Below are 22,480 nucleotides of genomic sequence, written 5' to 3'. Positions count from 1 at the left end.
TAATTTTTTTTAATTTTTTTGGAGTCCCCATTTCTCAAATGAAGTAAGCGGCTAAATTAAGAAGGTGATTGATTATTTTTTATTTTTTATTTTTTGTTGAAAGAGGGCCACTAATTGCATTGTGGATTTGCAGGTGCTTTTTTCTTTTGAAAAATTATCCAAAAAATTCTCAAACTATTCTACAGTGATCAATTCGGTTCTAAATCTTTTAATTGTGTTAATTTATTTTTAAATATATTGAAAATTTACTAATTTAATACTAAATCTTTCAATTATGTCAATTCAATCTTAAAACTTTTGATAATTTGTCAATTTAGTTCTTTTGGCCAATGATGTGGACAATTTTTTCTTTTAAATATGTTTGAACTTTATCTTTTCTTCTCTTTTTCCTTTTCCCCTTTTCCCTCCATCAGCCATGGTCATGCCTCGGTGATGGTTGGCAAAGGTCGCCGGCCTTGGGTGAGGGTAGCCTGGGCCTAGGCTAGCAAGGTTCGCCCTTGGCAACCCAGGCACAATTGTCCCTCACTTGAGGCCAGCAACTGCGACCCTCGCTCGAGGCCAGTAGAGAGGAAAAAAAAAAGAAAAACAAAAACAAAAATAAAAAAATTCATAAAATCTAAAAAATTGTAAAAATTATCCACATTAGCACCGGTCATACCACGTAGGATGATAAGCGATTTTCGGCCAAAATTGGTTGAAATGACTAAATTGACAAATTGTTAAAAAGTTTAGGACTAAATTGACAAATCGTCAAAATGTTTAGGACTAAATTGGAACAATTAAAAGGTTTATGACTAAATTGACCGCCGTTTAATAAGTTTATGACTTCTTGGATAATCTTATTTGTAATTTCATAGTCTCTGCTTTTAGCAATTTGATTGTATCTTTGTTTCTCACCCATAAATGATGCATAATATTTTTGAATTATTTTGTTGAGCTAATCCTCCTTTTTGTCTCTCTCTCTCTTCAAAGCTTAAAAGCACTTGTTAAATTAGTGGAAGCTAATTTGTTGACGATGACGTAGCAATTCCCGTTGACCTTTTTGGACACATGGACAGGCACGGGTGCCGGAGCCATATTGTTGCTTTTGCTTTGTTGGTGGTTGAAAAAATGCATCAAAAGAAGGCGTGAGGCAAAGCTCAAACAAAATTTCTTTAAACGTAATGGCGGATTTTTGTTGCAACAACGCCTAACTTCTATTGAAGACAATCATGTGGAGAAAGGCAAGTTATTTGCCTTAACGGTGTTAGACAGGGCTACAGATTATTTCAATAAGAATCGAATATTAGGTCAAGCTGGTCAAGGAGCTGTTTACAAGGGAATGTTGATAGACGGAACAATTATTGTGGTCAAGAAATCCAATGTTATTGATGCACGACAAGTTGAACAGTTCGTCAATGAAATCGTCATTCTCTCTGAAATCAATCACAGAAATGTGGTCAAACTATTAGGATTTTGTTTGGAGAGTGAAGTCCCTCTTCTAGTATATGAATTTGTCCCCAATGGAACTCTCTATCGCCATCTTCATGATCCAAACGAAGAATTTCCTGTCTCGTGGGAAATGCGATTAAGAATTGCCAATGAAGTTGCCACGGCTCTTTCATATTTGCACTCTGATGTGGCCATACTGATTTATCATCATGATATAAAGTCATCAAATATACTTTTGGATGAAAAATATCAAGCCAAAGTGGCATATTTTGGAGCTTCCAAATTGATTCCCATCGACCAAACACACTTGACCACAAAGGTGCAAGGAACCTTCGAATACTTGGACCCTGAGTACTATCAAACAAGTCAATTTACGGACAAGAGTGATGTCTATAGTTTTGGAGTTGTCCTTGCCGAGCTACTAACTAGAGAACGGCCAATTTCTCAACTAACGGCAGAAGAGGAAAGAAATCTATCCTCGTACTTCATCATTTTGATTTAGGAGAATCGCTTGTTCGATGTTCTTGATAAGGAGGTATTAGACCATGGCGAGAACGAAGAAATTATTGCGGTGTCTAACTTGGTGAAAAGATGCTTACAACTTCATGGAAGGCACAAGCCTACAATGAAGCAAGTGGCGACGGAATTGGAGCGAGCACGATCACTACGAAGTCCCATGGTCGCCCGACAAAATGAAGAAGACATCAATCGCATTAGAACTAGATCTATATGTGTTTCAAGTGTGATTCCGATGTCGATGCAATTGGAAGCACAGTAGAGCTGACTTCAGTGCAGGAGGATCGAGTCACTCTTATCGCCGAGATGAAGATGCATTTAGTTGTCTCAGTCCAAATTTCTATGATATGAGACATCGCAATCCCTTTATTTGCCTTTATACGCGAGTTGCAGAATAATGTTGATGAAGTGCCCAGAAACAATATACTAGATTCATGAACCCTTTAATTTACTTTGCGTATATCAAGTATCAGTGATGACTATATTATCTCTTCTTGATTTCTCGTTAATTTGCTTTAGCTTTTCACTAGGGTTTACTATTATATCAAGAAAATAGCTTCTTGCCAAAATACCCCAAATTAGTTGTTTTAGAGATATTATGTCGATGCTTTATCAGCATTGTACTTCAATCTTGAGATATTGGTATCTTTCTACGTATATGTGTTTCCCATTTCTTCGTATTGTATCAGTAATTACTTTCCATTGATTGATAATCGTAATATTTTGCAATAAGGCGATTTAAACATAAAGGGCTTAGGATCGGAGTACTATATGAGAGAACAAGAAAGTATAAATGATTAACAGATCTATATGAAAGCAGGGAATGATGTATCTAAAAGAAAAGTATAAGAACAAGAAAGTAAATGACTTAAATAAAATCGCGAGAATTAAAAATAATATAAAGAGCAAAGGCAATATATAAAATATAAAGTAGCAGATGGATCTATTCCTTTAGCCCTTGTCTATAGAATTCATTATAAAGCCATGTCCTCCGCTTTTGGAGAAAATGCTTTCAAACATAGTCCTCGAGGAGAAACACTTCTCCTCCAAACTGACATTTCTAGAGCTAATACAACAATTCCTAGGTCTATTAATTGGAACCAAGTTACTTTACCAGAACAATGGGAATTAGAAAACCAAATTCCCTAACAAGTTGTTCAAAATACAGATCCGACCAATGTCATTCAACATCCAGAAGGAAGAGTGACCATTAGATTTCCTAGAAGATCTTTCGATTCAAGATCTAGTCCTTCTTTTCATAATTCTTATACGAGATTCATAGATCTTAATCCTAATCTTCCTCCTATAATCACCATTCCTCCTAGTACGCACAGAAACACTCCTCCTCCTAGTATACATAGAGATACTCCCACACACGATACAACATCTTTACCTCCTTCCACCAGTAGAATTAATCAAGAGACACCTCCTGAACCAGAAATTAGTGGTTTAGATAATAGATCAGGGATTTCCAGGCCAATTTATCAACAAAACCAGCCTGAACCAGTCCTAGAAAGTACAGACTCCCCTCATTATTCTCCTACTTATTCTCAAATGATAGATGGTGAGCTTAATGTTTTAGAAAAACATTTTGAACCAAACAAAACTTTTCTTAATAAAGAATTTAATTCTGAAGACAACAAACAAATCAGAGAATGGTTCTTCAAAACCTTTGCTGACAAAGCAAAAGACGTCAAACAAAAATATTACGACTACATATACGAATATGAAGTCCATATATTCTTCTTTGATTGGTTAGAAGAACAATTCCTTGAACCAAAAGAAATACTTGTTTTAGATCATCATTATAAGTGGAAACTTGATAATGGTGAAACCATAGAATCCAATCATCCACCCCTTAGAAGAATAAAAATACAACATGGAGAAAGTGAGGTTACAGCTACTCCTTTTAGGCTTCCGATCAAGGAGACTCTCTTTATACTCACAAAGTCATTGAACAAAACAATTACACTAATCAACATTTGGCGACCATAGGAAAACAGGTTGAATAGGATAGAATCCACCATTCAGAATCCTACTCAACTCGTCACACCACAAGTTGACACTTTCAAAAACCCATTTTCAAAGCCTTTGAATTCCCAAAAACCTTAGCCCGGAGTTTGCCAAAGCCATAGAACAAAAGAAAAACTCCTAGGAAAAGCAAAGCTAGAACCTACTCCTATTATAGACACCCCTAAATTCCAGAATCTTATCATTAAAGACACCCCTGACCAACCCACTATCAGTACATTGACCAAACAATCTGATGACTCTGATAATGAATCGGTCGCTGAGATTAACAGACTCAATTGGAGACAACCTCAGAAGCTTTATTATAGTAGGGCTACTCCACCTGACATTGCCCAAGAAGAATCATCACAGAAAATACAAAATAAATACTCTCCTGATGCCATTTATGAATGAAATATAGATGGTGTTGCCGAAAGCAATATCATGAATATTCTTAATAACATGGTCATGCTTGCCAATGCCTACAAAACCCAGCAAGATGTTTCTAATCATGCTGTTGCTAATCTTTTAGTAGCTGGATTTACTGGGCAACTAAAAGGTTGATGGGATAATTATTTGACTGATGAACAAAGAATACAAATTTTAACTGCCTATAAAATAGATGATTTTGGCCAACGCATGGATGATGATCAAGGACATCTCATCCAAGATGCGGTGAATACTCTTATCTATTCCATTTCACAACACTTTGTAGGAGACCCTTCACATATTAGAGATAGGAATCAAGACCTCTTATCCAATATGCATTGCAAATCCTTAGGAAGGTTTAGGGAATACAAAGAACTTTTCCTTCAATGGGTTCTCATCAGACCTGATTGCAATCAACCCTTTTGGAAAGAAAAATTCTTAGCAGGTTTACCCCAAATTATAGGTGATCAAGTTATGGATAAAATTAGAGAAGAATACAATGGCCAAATACCTTATGATCTTCTTTCTTATGGTGAAATAATCTCTTATGTTTACCGTCAAGGAACACAAATGTGTAATACTATCAAATTACAAAGATAGCTCAAGGAAGAACAATCTCTCACCAATAGAAGTCTAGGAGATTTTTGTGCTCAATACGACCCTTCTTATAATGAAAAAACAAAACCAAAATGTAAGGGAACTTGTCCTTCTGAAAAAGAAACAAAGAAACATCACAACAAATCTCAACCTCGTAGGAATAAACAAAGACACCAGAATAACCAAAATAGACCTCATAATGATAGAAAAAATTTTAAAGACATCAAATGCTATTCTTGTGGTAAAAAAGGTCATATTTCAAAATACTGTAGGATTAATAAAAAATTAAATGAACTCTCTCTTGATGACAATACTCTTAACCAGCTAAATAACATATTCATAAAAAATGGTGATACTTCTTCTGATGAACTTCTTGAGGAAGAAGGTCTTGAATTAATGAAATAGATTCCTCTTCGATTCTGATTATGAAGACGCCTCTCTTAAAAAACCCGCTCCTGAAATAAACATGTTAACAAAAGAGGAAGAATTTCTCCTTAGCACTGCTGATAAGATTACTGACCCAGAAGCCAAGAAAGAATACTTAGATAGACTTCATTCTTCCGTAAATATTACCTCCAAGCCCAATACTTCTTACAATTTAAAAGACATCTTGAATAGAAACAAAAACCTCGTCTAGACCCGTTAATATAAATGACCTCCAAAATGAAATAAAACAACAAAAGTTAGAAATTCAAGCCTTGAAAGCAACACGGTTAGAAATGAAAAAGAGATTTCGATATAAAATCTCTCGTCATAAAAGGGAAAACAAAATTAGAAGACCAAAACGAAATCACCAATACATCGATATTCCGTATCCAAAGATTCCTTATGTTATTAACAGAAATAACATCTAGAAAATGGATAATAAATATTATGATAAAAATCAACAATGAGTTTATTATTGAAACAACAGCACTCTTTGATACAGGAGCTGATCTCAATTATATCAAAGAAGGCCTTGTTCTAACAATATACTTTGATAAAACTTCAGAATCCCTAAAATCAGCATCAGGTGATAAACTTAATATCCAATACAAATTACCAGAAGCCTTAATAATAAAAGATCAAATGTCTTACAAAATATCTTTTCTCTTAGTAAAAAATATGAGGCAACAGGTAATTCTTGGAACACCTTTTATTCAATTAATCCAACATTTTACAATTACTAATGAAGGCATTGAAACTCATGCTTTAAACAGAAAAATCACTTTTAACTTTGTGACAAAACCACAAAAAAGAAGCCTAAATATTTTACAAGAACATTCTATTTCTGAAATAAATTGCCTCATAAAAGACAAAGAGAACCAGCTTGAATTCTTAAAAGAAGATTTAGAATTCAAAAGAATAGAAGAAAATCTTATAAAATCCAACATCGTAGAAAAAAATAGCCTGCCTACAAAAACACATAGAAAAAACTATATGCTCTGCGCTACCTAATGCCTTTTTGGGAAAGGAAGAAGCATATCGTTGATTTACCTTATGAACAAGATTTTTCTGAAATTAAAATACCTACCAAAGCCCGCCCGACACGGATGAATCAAGAAGTTTTGAAATTCTGTCAGCGGAAATACAAGACCTCTTGAATAAAAAACTCATAAGAAAAAGCCAATCACCATGGAGTTGTTCTGCTTTTTATGTCAATAAAAATGCCGAACTAGAAAGAGGAGTTCCCAGGCTAGTTATTAATTATAAACCTCTTAATACAGCCCTTAGATGGATAACATATCCTAGACCCAATAAAAAAGATTTGCTAAACAGACTTTGTAGATCAAAATTATTTTCAAAATTTGACATGAAGTTAGGATTTTGGCAAATACAAATCTGTGAAAAGGATAAATACAAAACAGCTTTTACTGTCCCTTTTGGTCAATATGAATGGAATGTTATGCCATTCGGTCTCAAAAATGCCCCTTCAGAATTCCAAAGAATCATGAATGATATCTTCAATCCTTATTCAGATTACATCATAGTTTATATAGATGATGTTCTAGTTTTTTCCTCTAATATAGAACAACATTTCAAACATCTTTCTACTTTCATAAAAATAATTATACAAAATGGTCTAGTAGTCTCTCCCACTAAGATTGCACTATTCCAGACTAGAATTAGATTTCTAGGTCATTATATCCATTTAGGTACTATAACCCCAATAGAAAGATCAATTTCTTTTACCGATAAATTTCCAGATGAGATTAAAGACAAAACTCAATTACAAAGGTTTTTGGGTAGTCTCAATTATATTTTAGATTTCTTCCCCAATATAAATATCATTTGCAAACCTTTACATCAAAGGCTTCGTAAGGATCCTCCACCGGACTTCGGTCCATACAGACATTGTCAAACAAATAAAAATGCATGTAAAAGATATACCATGCTTACACCTTGCTGACCCTTCTGCTTTCAAAATAGTTGAAACATATGCTTCAAAATTAGGATATGGTGGCGTTCTCAAACAGGTCAAAAACAACAAAGAACAAGTTGTTCAGTTTATATCAAAACATTGGAATTCCACTCAACAAAATTATTCGACAATTAAAAAAGAGATACTTGCTATAGTTTTATCTATATCGAAATTCCAAGGAGATTTATTAAACCAAAAATTTCTCTTACGAATTGATTGCAAATCAACCAAAGACATTTTACAAAAAGACGTTTTAAATATTGTATCAAAACAGATTTTTGCCAGATGGCAAGCCATACTTTCAGTATTTGATTTTGACATTGAATTTATAAATGGTTCTTCAAATTCATTACCTGATTTTCTCACCAGAGAATTTTTACAGGGGATACCAATATGCCAAGACAAAAAAAAAAAAAAAAAAACAAAGATAAAGGCAAAGGCAAAGCCACTGCCGAACCCTCCACTACACCACCAAAGCCAAAAGGCTTAACATCTGTCAAGACATGGCTCCAAATGGCAGAAAACAACCAAACATTCTTACAGTAAACACCTTTGACAACATAACCCATATCATCTGAACCCATGCTAGCCTTTAATCAGTTAGCCAACATACTACCAAAAGAAACAATATTGTTACTTGCCTAGTCTTTACAAAACGTAAAGAAAGAGCCATCTAATGCCATAGAGGTAAGTAACAATCCTTCCCCACTCGCTACACAAAAACAAGCGGAATACAAAAGAATTTCAAATGAGGTGGTTATTAAGCCTTAGGCAACCCCTCCTTCTCAAAGATCAAAATTTTTCCCCAAAACATCTTTTCAAAAAATATTGATTGTGGAAGATGGATTCTTCAATAAAGATCCAATCAAATTTGCAGAAAACATATTTCCAAAAAATTGGCTTTTCAAACCTCACAATACAAACAAAACCCTTGCTTATTATGAGCAAATTTTAGTGGAAACAGAATTGGCAAGGTTCACTCACTTTGTTGATAAAAACAATACAGAAAATATCATTTATTCCACTATATCCATCAGTAAAGTCATACACCCCTCACACTGGGGAGCCTCACCCCATACACCCAGAAAATTCCAAACCAGACTTACCCAAAGCTTGCCATACTCCTCCTCATATACATACTGGGACTCCCAACAAGCTTGGTGGAACGTCTTTTTCAGACAGAATACAAATTTCCAACACACCTCGTTATTATTCTTCAAAGATAACTTCCCAAGACAAAGCTTACCAAACTGGTTTGACTCCTGGTGGGATCTCTTTGGTCCTTTGGACATAATATTACACCCCACAGTCAAACAAGGATATAAGATTTTCAGTGAACACTTCATACCAACACCTCATGATATAAGGTTCCCATGCCTTATGCATTTCTTTATAATATTCAGAATCTCTTGGGTAACAGCCTGGGAATTTGAATACAATACATCCAATAAACCGGGTGTACCAGTACTTGTTCGAAAATACAAAACAAAATGGTAGGATGGATTCGGATTTCTTGATCAAAGATCTGAAGCTACGGTTAAAACATGGCTAAATAGCCAGAAAACCCAAATAATTGCATCCCCATCAAATACATCGTTTTTACAGGAAAAATCATGGCAAGTGCAACACTTGCAGCAGTCCAAAACAGAGAGGAGTACTGCAACATCCTCAGGACGATGCTCTTAGAAGCGGAAGAATCACAATGTGGATCTTCCAAATCTCAATACAGTCAAGACGGATCCTCCCAGTCACATCACAGTGGAAACACTAATGAAGACGATTGCTATGGGATCAATCTGGACAGAGATTAAAATTCAAAGACATCACATGCAGATACTGTTACAAACGGCGTAAAGGCTACACACCGGAGCGTAGTAGACATACACTGTTCACTGTTCACTATTCACTTACACTTTGTTCAAGACACTTTGTAGCACTTTCACCGTAGCACCCTCTATAAATACATCCACTTGACATAGAAGTAAGGGGCTCAAATTTTCCAGATTTCTCTCTTCTACTTCTCCCTCTCACTTGTAACCCATCATCCCTTCCATCTCCATCCTCATCTCTTCCATCTCCAAGCTCTCTTACCTTGTATCCTCTGGTTTCAAAGTAAGTTAATTTTCATATACATAGTTTCATACAGGGTTATCAACTTATATGATAGTTGGTTAACCATTTCTTGTAATACAAACATTAACACTCCCTGGAGTGCGGATTACCGCCCTAGTGGATGACTTGATGCTTTAGTTTCTGCATCCTTCAATACATGTAATTTCAGCTTTTCAGCTTTATATAATACAAGTTCATACCACCTTCATGGTTGGTTTTTGTTTATGCATACTCTTACTTTATATTTTATATATTGCCTTTGCTCTTTATATTATTTTTAATTCTCGCAATTTTATTTAAGTCATTTACTTTCTTGTTCTTATACTTTTCTTTTAGATACATCCTTCCCTGCTTTCATATAGATCTGTTAATCATTTATATTTTCTTGTTCTCTCATATACTACTCCGATCCTAACCCCTTTATATATATTTCTAATGTCGATTTCCATACAAACGCGAGGTCTGTGCACTTTTACTGGTCTATGTAAATCAATGAGCATAAGGAATATGTTTATATTGGTTTTACAAGGGAAAATGTTGATGTAATTATTTCGACAATTGTACTTCATACCACTTCAACTGATTTCTTTCGTCTCCTTGTATTTCGCGGCTCCCCAAGTCAATTACATTTGTCTTGTAATATGTATTATGTTATGCTCATTAATAGCTAAGTTTATTTCTAATAAAAGAAGAACTTATTATAGCAAACACAAAATTGACATGTATATTTCTTTTACTTTTACGATGATTCTCATATACTTTTCGGGTAAGCTCAACAGATCATGTACATAAGCGCGAATCAAGTTTATAAGTGATGTTCTCATCATGTTTTATCCAAAATTTATATTAGGTCGGGAACTATATATAAGTTCAAGAGACATAGTGTACCTGTGCCATGCATTCCGATACCCACGTTGGACTCATCATGGACATGTTGTATTGATTGTAAGTTTTTCAAAATTGTTAAACTATTTAAGTTTCATATTAGGCCTCAACGATAGATATGTGCAAAATTATTTAAGTGCAAATATCTGCACATTGCATTACAACGGTTTATTGTTATCCATATTAAGCTCGTCATGGGTAAATTGTGTTTAGTAAGAGCTCTTAAAAAAGTTTCAAACTATAGTTTCATATTAGGTCTCCGTGCAGATGTGACATCCAGAATTTTCAATATTGTTTTCTATTAAATTAATCGGGCATTTCATTGACGTGTCTATAGGGTTGTTCTCAGAGCTGATCACTCTCGAGATAACTAGACTAGCTAGGTATGCCATTAAAGAATATTAAGGCAATAGACTTGAGAATTCGACCAGGAATCGGCTTCTTGACCGTGTCCATCTTTAGAGGTCACTACGGCACAGTTAAAAATCGATTTGAAATCAGAGATAGACTGGATCGATAGAGATATGTAACTAATCGTGGGTGACACCACTGAATTAGAAAATTCTCGTCGACCGGCACTAATTTGATTTTCTGTCGTTTTGGTACCCTGTGTTGGTAGTCGAGCCCTCGAGATTTTCACGACAATTGAGAGTTGCCAATGTGTCGAGTGGGTTCATTGTGGCTCGAAGAAAATCGACCACGAGTCAATTGCCCTAAAAGTTCTGAAAACTACCCGGTAGTCTAGGTCACACTAAAAGCACGCCAGAGTGAAATTAACCGTCGATTTGAGTCAGATTTCAGAAATCGAAAGTTCAGTGATGTCACAAGCTATTTTAGGAACGTCAACTCAGTCTCAGAAGATTTTTCGGAGGTCCCGAGATTTTTACAGAAATTGGGTTCGGACGTCGTGGAAGTTTGGCCGAAGTTCAGATTGGCTAAATTAATGGGAAATTTGACTTTTGGGTTGAGCCTGTGTGTGTCGGAGATTTATAGAAAATTTCTTGGGATTTTTCTACGTCGAAATTGGACCTCAATTTGGAGAGATTGGAATTGAAATTTAGTTCGCCTTAGTTAAAAATCGAATCTTAAGATGGGGGTGTGCAACATTGGTATCAATTTGGATTTTTGGTGGATTCTTGAGTGAGGAAAAATGCCGAGGTAATTGATGGATGACCAATTGATTTTGTGAGGGCCAATTGAAATGAAATTTGGATGGGATGAATGTCCAATTGAAGCTGAGATTTTAAAATTCGTAGCCCCCCACCTAGCCACAACATTTGGACCATTTTGGCTTCTAGAAGAGTGCATGGGAGGCCTATTGTGAGCCAAGTAAATTATACATGGCTAAGAATGGTTTGTGAGAGATATTTGGTAAAATATCATGCCAAAGGGCCCCCACCTCTTCCTCATCCTCTCCATCTTGCTGCCGTGAATTGCTTCTCTCCCCTTTCCATTTTTTTCTCTGGCGTACGACACTTCCAGCAGCAATTGAAGAAGACCCGGCTGCTTCCTTCGAAATTTTCCGAGCGTCCACCAAGCTGCCCGAGAAGCTCAGCATCCGCCGAATTCTCCACCGCTCGTGTCTTCAGCCAGCTCACGCTCGGTCAATAGCGAAGCCGAAGAAGCCCCGTTTGACTGAAGATCCTCACCGCACGAAGTCAAGACCGCCTATTTCTCCACTATCTTCTTCAACGAGCTGCCACGTTCGGTCAATCGTGGAACCTCTCCACCAGCTTGGTTGACCGCAGCAGCCCATGCACGCACGCACGCAGACCGGTCACCAGCAACGCCAGCGAAGAAGGCCACCTCCACGCGTCCAGTAGCTGCGGAAGTTATCTCCACGCCTCAGCCGCCCACGAAGACCCGAGTTCCACGCAGCTTCAATTTTTCTGCCGTTGAAGACCCCTGCAGCTTGTCTCCACGCGGCTCCACCCACCGAACTATTTCGTTCGGTTCGGTCAACCAACCGAAGCTGGTGTTGACTAATGAGGCCTCCACTCACGGAAATCCCCAAGCAATTTCTTTGTGCGTCTCCGGCCACGCCATCCGTAGAGAAGCCAAGATCTTCGCAAAGCATCGCTTGAAGCCGCACGCCAGCGAAGCCCAGTCCGCCGATCCTTCAGTAAGCCCATGCAATCCAGCGACCCAGCTCAGCCCGTGAATTTCAGTCTTCAAGCCCATTCAAAACTACACCAGCAGCAATTCCATTGAGCCCAGCAAACCGGCCCATTTCAGCAATATCAGCCCAGCAAGTCTAATCTGGTTGCAGCCCAGTTCTTGAAGCCCAGATTTCAGTCTTCAACCCAAGTCCAGCCCGCGAAGAAAGCCCATTTGCAGTCTAACCCAAGCCCAAGAGCAAGCCTAGTCCAAAGCAAGAACAAATCTCAATTTGGCTGAGATTTGTTGGGCCAAGCCTAAGGCCCGGTCCAAGTCCGCCGGTGTCGTCGAAAGTCCGATTTCGGCCGCCGTCGTGTCGCCGTTGCGGTGATTCGATCTCCGCTTTTGTCAAGTGAGTTTTACTCACTAATGCTTTATTAGTTTGCTAATTATGCTTAAGGTTGGTTAGATTTAATTAAGTGCAATTAGGTGGTTAGATTAGGTTAGAACAATTAATTTAGTGACTTAATGATGCATGTTAGGTAGTTAGACCTAGCTATTAGCAAGTAGAAATGTTTGGTTATTTATTGAATGCATCTCGGGATTTTTCCCGACCCGTTTCGGGCTCCAATAAGGCAATATAGGCCTAAATTGGATTTTTAATGTTTATTTATTCATTTTCGAAATTTATTTATTTAATTAATTATTTTTCCGGAAATTCAACCGGGATGGCCGGTGACCGGAATTTCGTGCTGATTGTCGTGGTGCAGTCCGTTTATTTATTTGAGCTCTACGTTGTGTGGAGTTGAATTTATTGTGGAATTTTAAGAATTGTCCTAAATTGTTTGTTATTGAGTATTTGATTGGTAATGGTCGAGCATGAGTATATAGCGTCAGTACGTTGATGGGCTATATAGTAGGGAGAACGGTGAGAGCTAACTGAGAATGTTATTGGCTGAGACCAATCAGGTACGATGTTATTGGACATACGTGGTTCGGTGATTGGAAGTATCACTGGCGAAAACGGCACCTTAAAGAACGCACGTAAATGACTTATAGACACACGTGGTTCGGTGGTTATGGGAATATCACTGGTGAAAACAGCGCCTTAAAGAACGCACGATGTTGTCTATAGCCGATGTCACCTTGGCGAAAACGGCGCCCTTGAAAGGACACGTGGTTCGGTGATCAAGGTTATCACTGGTGAAAACGGCGCCTTAAAGAATGCACGGTGTCGGTGATCGGTATGTCATTGGCGAAAACGACGCCCGAGAAACACATGTGATTTGGTGAATGAGTACACCACTAGGAAATCGTGGTATGAGTGGGAATGACCTAGAAAGGGGCTGGCTAACATGTAATCGACTTAGTCGATTGATCAATGCTTGATCGGATGTCGTGAATTGTTTGAATGCTTGTGTTTAACCTTGAATTGCAGGTTGGAACTGAGGCCAAGGTAAGTCCTCTGACTCGTGTTGTGCTTAGGCAACCGTATGGCGTATTAGTTTATTAATCGAGTCTTAGTGGGTAGGACTCGCTGAGACGTGGTCTCATTGGTTATTGAATAACCATTTCAGGACCCTGAGGAGAATCTAAGGAAGAGGAACCTGAAGAGGAGAAAGACTTTTGAGGAAGAAGATGATCCAGAGAGGGATCTTAAATATAACCCGGATGTGGACTGAGATCCCATCCTTTTGTAAACCCCGTCTCGGTATAGATAGGTGTGAGACAAGTATGTTGTGAATAGTATTGTAAATATACTATGAGTTGTGCTATTAATGAAAGTGTGGTTGTGAATTTCAATATGAAAAATATGGCCTGCTTTCCTATCCCATTGTTTTATTGTCTGGGGATTTATAACTGCTTTCGCCTGCGTAATAAAAAAGAAAGGGTCGGCGATACATAGTCCTGGGATATCGCATTTTAATAATCGACCAAGTGGAAGGATGTGCGCGCGTCCGAGGATCGGGGCGTGACATCATATATGCATGAATTTTTTAGTGCAAAATATAATATGTTTGAATTTTCTAAGTGCAAAATGTAACAAGAACTAAAAGTAGGGAATGTAATGCCCAACAATCAGTAGTTGGATTAAAGATAATTTTTAAAGAATTTGGATATGCTAAGCAGGCAAAGCAATTTGCTATCCATCATCACAAAATTTCTGTAAACTATGATAGAGAAAATATGCAAGCAAAATGCATAGTTATAGATGGACTAGGACTAATTAACATGCCATCTATACTATTTTTTTTTAATTTTTTTTATTTAATTAACATGCAAGTCTTAAGAAATGGACCCTAACATTCTATATGATAGAGATCGATTTTACATGCACCAATTAAATAACTAAATGACATGCAAGAATGATACAAATATATGATATGCATGATGAGCCTAAATACTATCATGTTAGTATATTAAAATTATCATAATAGGCGACTTTTATGATGCATTTAAATTATATTATAAATTAAAACTATTGCATGAAATGAGTCAAACCTTGACTATCTTATCCCCAAGATGGGCTTGATGAGTCACAGATGGCAACAGCAACAGTGGGCTTGAGTTGCAATGACGGCAAGAACAAGCGAGGCTTCGCGGATGGACTGAATTGGAGCGCTGAAAAAACCTGCACGGAAAGATCAAGGCCTGGCGTGTTCATTTCAAGGGCTGTGCAAGACCCGAGCATGGGCAATGCTGGTGTGGCTCACGGTGGCGGCTGAGATTCGGCTCAACGAAGGCTGATATACAGGCCCGGATGTAGATTGTCGCCAGGAGCTCGTAGGCGTTGCTAGGGACGATGACTTCAAGCAGTGGACGCCTGGAGAGTGGAGATCTCAGACAGCGGCAGGTTGCTCGCTAGGCGTCAATCTGAAGCACGATTGTGGGGGGGAGAGAGACTGATGTTGCTGGAATCAACCGTGGAAGGTGATGCAGGACGCTCGGCTAGATGGAGATTCGATGGTAAGGCTGATGGAGGAAATCTCTATTTCCCTTCCCATTACAGCAATCATTCATCCGACTTGCTCCTCTTATTTTTATTTATTTATTTCTCTCACTTGCTGCACTTTGAAAGCATTCCACAATTCTCTTCTCTTGGCTGGCGGAGAATTTGCTGGATTGATTGGTCTTCTTGATTTGCTTCCTCGTCACCCATGCCATGCGCACAATCTACTTGCCTCTTTCATAATCGAGCATATCTCGAAAATATTTGCTAGTTCGAGTACCGACTGAAAGTATTTCCCTGGCTTCTCAAATTCAAGCACGATGAAGCTAGATTAGATTAAATGTATTGGATGCGGACATGCCCTATAATGTCTTAATGCCTAAAATGCAATGCCAAAAAATTAAAATTTCTTGTTTAGGGGTCGATTTTGATCCATAAAATTTTTTATACAATAAATGACTAAAAGTGTAATCCAAATTTAGATGTCAATAATCTCTTTATTTCCTATGACAATTCTTTTACTCCTTTCCTCTTTACGTTGTTTCTATCTTCTTACAATCAGTAAATAGGCTTATTTCATTTTAAGACTTGATATTATTATGCAGTGGGATAAAATAATAGTTAAAAAATCGCATACCTGCAATTGCAAGGGACGTTGATGGGATAAAAAACTTGCTCCCCATGAGACATGAGGTGACTGATTGAAATGTGGATTTGCATGTATATTTAGGGTGTGCTTATTTCACGGAAAACATATTGTTCCTTTCCCATGAGTAGGCTCGGAAACTCTCTCCGTCTTGCGAGGGCCCACTGTAATCTTGACGCGGTCTTTGACAAAGGGACAGGTGTTATACATCACACACAATCTCATCCTTATATCTTTTGCCAATAGAGACTGAAATCAAGAACCGGTTATTTACTTCCATCTCACTCTCTTTCTTGAGCCGGGAACGCTTGTAAAGATCTGGATGATTCTCTGCCTTGAGATGCACCTTGTCTCCCATGGTGATTTACGCGACGTTCTCACAACATCCACTATCGATAATGGCATCACGTACTTTAAAATGAGAAGTACAGTCTTGTATGGAGTATGTCGTTGCAAAGCCAATCATCATCCTCAAGATGAGCAGCATGCAAGCTCCTTTGAATGACGAGAGCTTCTCCTTGATCTCTGTAAACGATTTCTTCGCAGCTCGTTCAATCTTCTTGGAGCAAAGGTGTGTTGCGACTCCCCCCGTCGCTCATCGTGTAAAAGAGAAATGATCTTTCTATTAGGACACTCAAGGCGATGCAATCAAATCCATGACATTTCCAAAGTCTTGGTTTATTGTTAGCTTCGTTTGGCTAATTGGTTTTAGATGCTCCTCCTTTGTTCAACGGCTTCCTTCGATCGCGACAAAGGTTTTAAAGTCGAACTCCCAAGATTAGAGAATCCCTCTTTGGTTGATGGCTTCTGACTCAAACTCTCTTTTCTCCTTGAGTTGCTTTTGCACCTTCATCGATAATTTGAAGACCTAATTGAAAGTCCGATGAGGTTGTTATCGGACAACATCGGCAATTTTTCAAATGAAGACTGCCAAAATACGGAGCTATAGTTTGCTCCTCTATCTCCACCTCATCGCATCGCAGCATGATATGCTCAAATTTGGGGGGTGTATTCTTCTCCGGACAACTCCTCTTGCTTTGTATTGTGGAATTTATCGAAGGCATCTTGTTGATAAGTTGCTGGAAAATGCTTCTTTTTTAGCACCTTCATTTTATCCAATGTTACGATTCACCGCTTTCCTTCGGGAGTTCTATGAGACGTTGGATTTTCCCACCAAATCGAAGCATGCATTTTATACATCTTGGCCACAAGCTTCACCTTTCGATTTTCCTCAATATACTTATGATTGAAAATTGGCTCGATTTGGTCGAGCCAATCAACAAAGTCTTCCGAAGCAAAATATTCCACAATATGGTGCTCACTAAGACAAGTCTTCTGTGGACAACTCCTCTTGCTTCGTTTATCTAAGTGAATTAAATGTCAAAAAATGAAGAAAATATTTTCTCGAAAGATATTTTCCGCGAAATAAATGGAGCGTTAAATAAAGTAAATTAGGGTGTATAATAAATGTGTTGTAATTTAGGATAAATACCAAAAAAATTTACAAACCTATTATTTTAAACATTTTAATTGGACCAATTTAGTTATAAGTTTTTTTAAATTTGTACCAATTCAGCTCATCTAACTAATTTAGGTCGGAAATTATTAACGCGGATGTCGGCTGTCCAGGTGTGGAACCGACCACCCCAGTTGGACCAATTTTTTAAATTTGTTTTATGTCCACAATTTTTTTTATAAAAAAAACATAATCTATCTTGTTGACACCTATTTTTAAACCAAAAAAAAAAAAAGCAACAAAAAAAAAGAAAATAGAAAAAAAAAAAAACGCTTAGAGGGTCGGGTCGGGCCGGATCCGGCCTTGGCCCGGCCCGCCGCCCGCCTCTCTTTCTCCCTGCGTTCCCGCGCCAGCTTGTCTCCTTCCTGGCCATCCTCGCACGCGGGAGACCTAGGAAAAAAAAAAAGTAGCACAGCAGCAGAAGATGAAAAGCAAAAGATACGGCAGAGCAGAGCAGGGAGGGGACGGCACCGCAGGAACTGAGAGAGAACAAAAAGAAGAACCGCAGGAGTGGAAGGGAGGAGGGGAACAGAACGCACTGAAAAGGGACCAACAGAGAGCTTGAGGGAGAGCGGAAGGGAGTTCTCCAGCAGATCAACCACGCCCGAACCCTCTCCGACGACCTCTAGCTGACGCCCGCGAGCACACGATCTTTCGCTCCCAAATCTCCGCGTTGCTGGTGAGTTTATTTACTTGGTTCGAACCTATATTGCCCGAGGATCCCGGCTCAAAGATACCAAGGCGGCAGACCATAGCCTGATTTGTCACGAGCTGGCCCGCTTGTCGCCGTCTCCGAGTCGGGTAGGGAACTCCGCGATTCGACGGTCCTTCTCGTGAATCCCTGTTATTCCTCGCTGTTTTGATCGAAGCAAAGCCGAGACTTGGTTTCCTTAAGCCCGTACGCATGCTGGGTTTGAGCTCGGTGTTGTTGTTGATTTCGGTTGTCTCGTGATGATTTCTTTTGAGTCCAAACTTGAGTTCGGGTTCTAAAAGCGGTCAATATTTTCCTCTCAATCTGCGCTCGCCGGCTGTTTGCTGAAATATGTAAACCGATGTCGTGAGCATCTCTCTCTTATTCTGGCTGACGTAACAGTAAGTCCAAGCATAGAATGTTCTGTTTTATATAGTGTTCGTTCGACGAACTGATATGTTGAAGTTTTGTAGATTCGTGGCTACCCTCAACGTTTTTGCCTACCCTCTTCTTTGTCCTGAATGAGTCCATACCAGCTTGTCTGTTGGGTTCCTTAAAATGCCATTGTTTGGCTCAATCATGTTGTGACCATATTTTGTAAAATCTCGGATGGGTGCTGGACGGCGATCATGCTTGGATATGGTAGCTGATTATGAAAGTTGGGCGAAGAATATTTTTATACCCACTGTGAAGTGTTTTGTTCGTGATCTAGCTTCCTAGCCGTAAGCTTAGTCTAAGGTTTCTCAAACTCCTCGTCCATTGGTTGGTTGGCCTTAACGTGAGAAGGGGAAACAGTGAGAGGAGCGTGTTGGACAGAATGAATGAGGAAGGGGAATGGAAATTTCGGGTTGAACTCTAGCGACGGGATTAGTGGGTTTTGGACTCAAATTGAAGCTTGGCAAATATGGGCTGGTTTTGGTATTTAGCTGAGCTTGGGCTTGGTGTAGCTTTAGTGGAAGGGTGGGCTTGCTTGGGATTTTATTTTATTTTTCAATTGGCTTAAAAAAGGGTAGAATCGTAGTGGGCTTTGAAGCCAGCCTGGTTTTAGCCCAATCCAGACCGATAAGGTTCGGGTTGGTTTAGTAGGGCCTGTCTCTCGACCCGTTTCGCCCAAAAAAAAAAAAAAATTATTATTATTATTATTATAAAGAGAAATTTCAAAGGTTATTAATAGATGAAATTTGTCAACAAGTTGGCTCTTCCATCGAACATTGCCGTGTAATGACTAACAGTTACGGTCCAATATTATGTTTTGGAAATGCTCAAACATACAAAGCGTATGGTCTTGTCCTTTCCCTATCAACTTTTAGTTTTTACATTAATACGAACGCTCCAAAAGAAAAATTGCCATGCACAGAAGCAACGTCCCCCATATACAATGTATCAAAAATCGATAGGGAAAGAGAAGACCTGACTTTTCTTATTCCCATGGAGGGAGAGACAATTTCTTAGACTCTAGAATCCTAAAATTAATCTTTCGGAGATAATTTGAAATGTAAGAGCAGCTCATTTTGTGACAAGAGTTCCCCAGTCTCCGGCTCAGAGTACAGCTTGTCTTCTCGATGATTGCTGCTTGACGACTAAGAGTCAGGGTGCAATATTGAGTTTGGAATTGTTCATATATAGAGTTAAACAAGAAGTCTCTTTCTTCGTGAAAGAGAGAGGTTAGGTCTTCTCCTTTCGCTATCAACTTTTAATTTTTGCACTAATCAACACCCCAAAAGACAAAATTTTCCATGCACAGAAGTAACATCGCCAATGTACCAAAGTATAAAAATCAATTGGGAAAGGAGATGACCAAGACTTTTTGTTTCCCACGGATTATTTGGAAAGTAAGAACAGCTCTTCTGTGACAATTGTGCACCAGCCTTTGGCCCACAATGGCCTTTTTTTCTGGACGAGCGGCGACGAAAGATTGAAGAAATATATGTCAAATAAATCAAGCATTTGGAAAATTTAAACGCACATCGCACCGCACAAAGACTTTGTCACACGAGGATTTGTAGTGGAATCGTCTCGCGGAAGTCTCCAAGACTTGCTGATGTTAACTCCACATCTTAAGATAAGCTAATAACTACAGTCGCTTGACTAGAAAAAGGAAAAATAAAATTCTAGATGATAATTTTTCACAAATGTGTATTAACCACAATCGGAAAAATTGTCCAAAAAGCCTTCAACTTATTATAGGATGGCGCCCGCTGACGTGGCACTTTTTAAATAATAATTTAATAATTTTTTGAATTTTTATGATTTTTTTTTTTAATTTTTTTGCTTTCTTTTGGGGGAAGTTCAGATTTTGGCCGGTTTTGGCTATAGGCGGGGCCGACCCCGGCTAGCCATAGGCGAATCTCACCAGTTTTGGGCGAGGCATTGTGCCCCTTGAGAGCTTTGGGTGAGGGTCACAACGCCCTCATCGGCAAAGGTGAGGGGGTGCCAAGTGAAGGCCTCGAGTGAGGTCGCCCCCTTGCCTAGGGAGGGTTGCCAAGTCCTTGCTTGGCCAAATTTGGTGAGGCATCGCGGGCCTTGCCATTTTTGGGCGAGGGCTTGTGCACTCACCTTTACCGGTGAGGGCATTGTGAACCCCACCTAGAGTTGGCAAGGGGCGCAACGCCCTTGCCCGAGCTAGTGAGGGTTGGCCCACCTTACTTGTGGCCGGCGAGGTCGCTGGCCCTCGCCTAGCGAGGGTTGGCTAGCAACTCTTGTCGACCAGATTTGAAACCAAAAAAAAAAAAAGGCAAAAAAAAATTAAAAAAAGCCATAAAAATAAAATATTAATAAAATATTATTTAAAAAGTGCCACATTAGCGTCGGTCATCCATGTTAGCAATTTCCGACCAAAATTAGCTGAATAAACTCAATTGGCAAGAAGTGAAAAGATTGAATTGGCAAAATGTGAAAATGTTTAGGACTCAATTGGCAAAATTGAAAAGTTTAGGACTAAATTAACAAAAGCGCAATAGGTTTCGGACTATTTGGATAATTTTCCTTTCACAATCCATATTAGTTGGAAATTCTAGCTGAGAAAAAGGAAAAAAATAGCTGCATGTGACGTATATTTTCTTAATTTAAAAGTATATAACGAAATCTTATTACGACATCTTAATTTTGTAACACAATAATTAAAAAAGTTGATATTTTACCTCTTTGAAGCTAGTTGATTAATTATTTTGAAGCCACCACTTACTCCTTTTTAGAATGCATAGATATAGTCTAGAAACAGGAAAATACAAATTTTAAGAGTATAAAATCCATCCACCTTAAAACACATTTCATGCACAAAATCCCTAGCACAAACCATTCTGCTCTTGTTGATTTTTCTTCTTTCTCATTCTCCTGTTTTGGGGTTGTGATCTCTCCCCCACTGCATACGCTTACCGCTGATTTGGTGGGCAATAACAAAAGTTGACTTCTCAAGTCATGGCAATGTAATGAAAGCACCCTGCATCTATCAATGACGCAGTTGAAGTTGGCAGGCAATAACAAATTCTAATGCGACCTATTGTGCTACATAAAAAATTATCGAGGAAACCGACCCCATTGACTTGGCATTTACCTGAAACTTTCGGTCAACCATAAGAAATTTCTAAAAATCAATTTCAAACTATCAAAGTCCTTTTTACTTAGCAGTGATAAGATCTCGGATCATATCTGTGGTTTTACTTTGAACTGGAAAATATAATTTGGTTTGAGGATTATGTTTTCTGTTGTGTAGATTCAGATGCTGCAAATTTCATAAATTTCGTGATATAGGTTGGTTAGTTTTTGTTCTTTTCAGATTTCAAATTGAAACCCGAACCGACTTGAATCAATAGTTTCTTCCTAGGGCAGGTCAATCGGTTCGAGCCAAGTTAATTTGTCGATGGACAATCACGTTTGTTAAATCTAATTGATGCCCTTATGATAGTGTCTTAAAAGATATTACACATTAATTCTATATATTCTAGAACAAATCTATCGAAAGGAACATTATCTATTTATGTGTGGTATAATCGTTAGAGAACAAGGTAAGCTCTCCAATCAGCAACACAATACTGCTATTCAATTTCCCATAGGATAATTTAAATGAAGAACGTATGTTATTGCTTAAATAGGCGCCTTGCATGGTGGTAATTTCTTTGTATATATATCAATGCAACAAATATGCAACTATCCGATGGTAATTTATTTGGGCAAGGGCGTGGGCACGGGGACCGCTGGTC

General features: G+C 38.4%; 1 protein-coding gene across 1 annotated transcript; it reads left to right on the top strand.

Moving 5' to 3' along the window:
- Positions 1–797: 797 nt before the first annotated feature.
- Positions 798–2,146, top strand: LOC108960422 (wall-associated receptor kinase-like 5). Its single transcript, XM_039315121.1, has one exon. It carries the CDS (start codon positions 1,322–1,324, stop codon positions 1,931–1,933), a length of 612 nt encoding a protein of 203 aa, XP_039171055.1. The 5' UTR covers positions 798–1,321; the 3' UTR covers positions 1,934–2,146.
- The last annotated feature ends 20,334 nt before the right edge of the window (positions 2,147–22,480 follow it).

The sequence above is a fragment of the Eucalyptus grandis genome, chromosome 6 (assembly GCF_016545825.1).
Source record: "Eucalyptus grandis isolate ANBG69807.140 chromosome 6, ASM1654582v1, whole genome shotgun sequence".
Taxonomy (NCBI): domain Eukaryota; kingdom Viridiplantae; phylum Streptophyta; class Magnoliopsida; order Myrtales; family Myrtaceae; genus Eucalyptus; species Eucalyptus grandis.
Note: the sequence above shows the minus strand (reverse complement) of the source record. Positions and strands in the feature narration are given on the sequence as shown.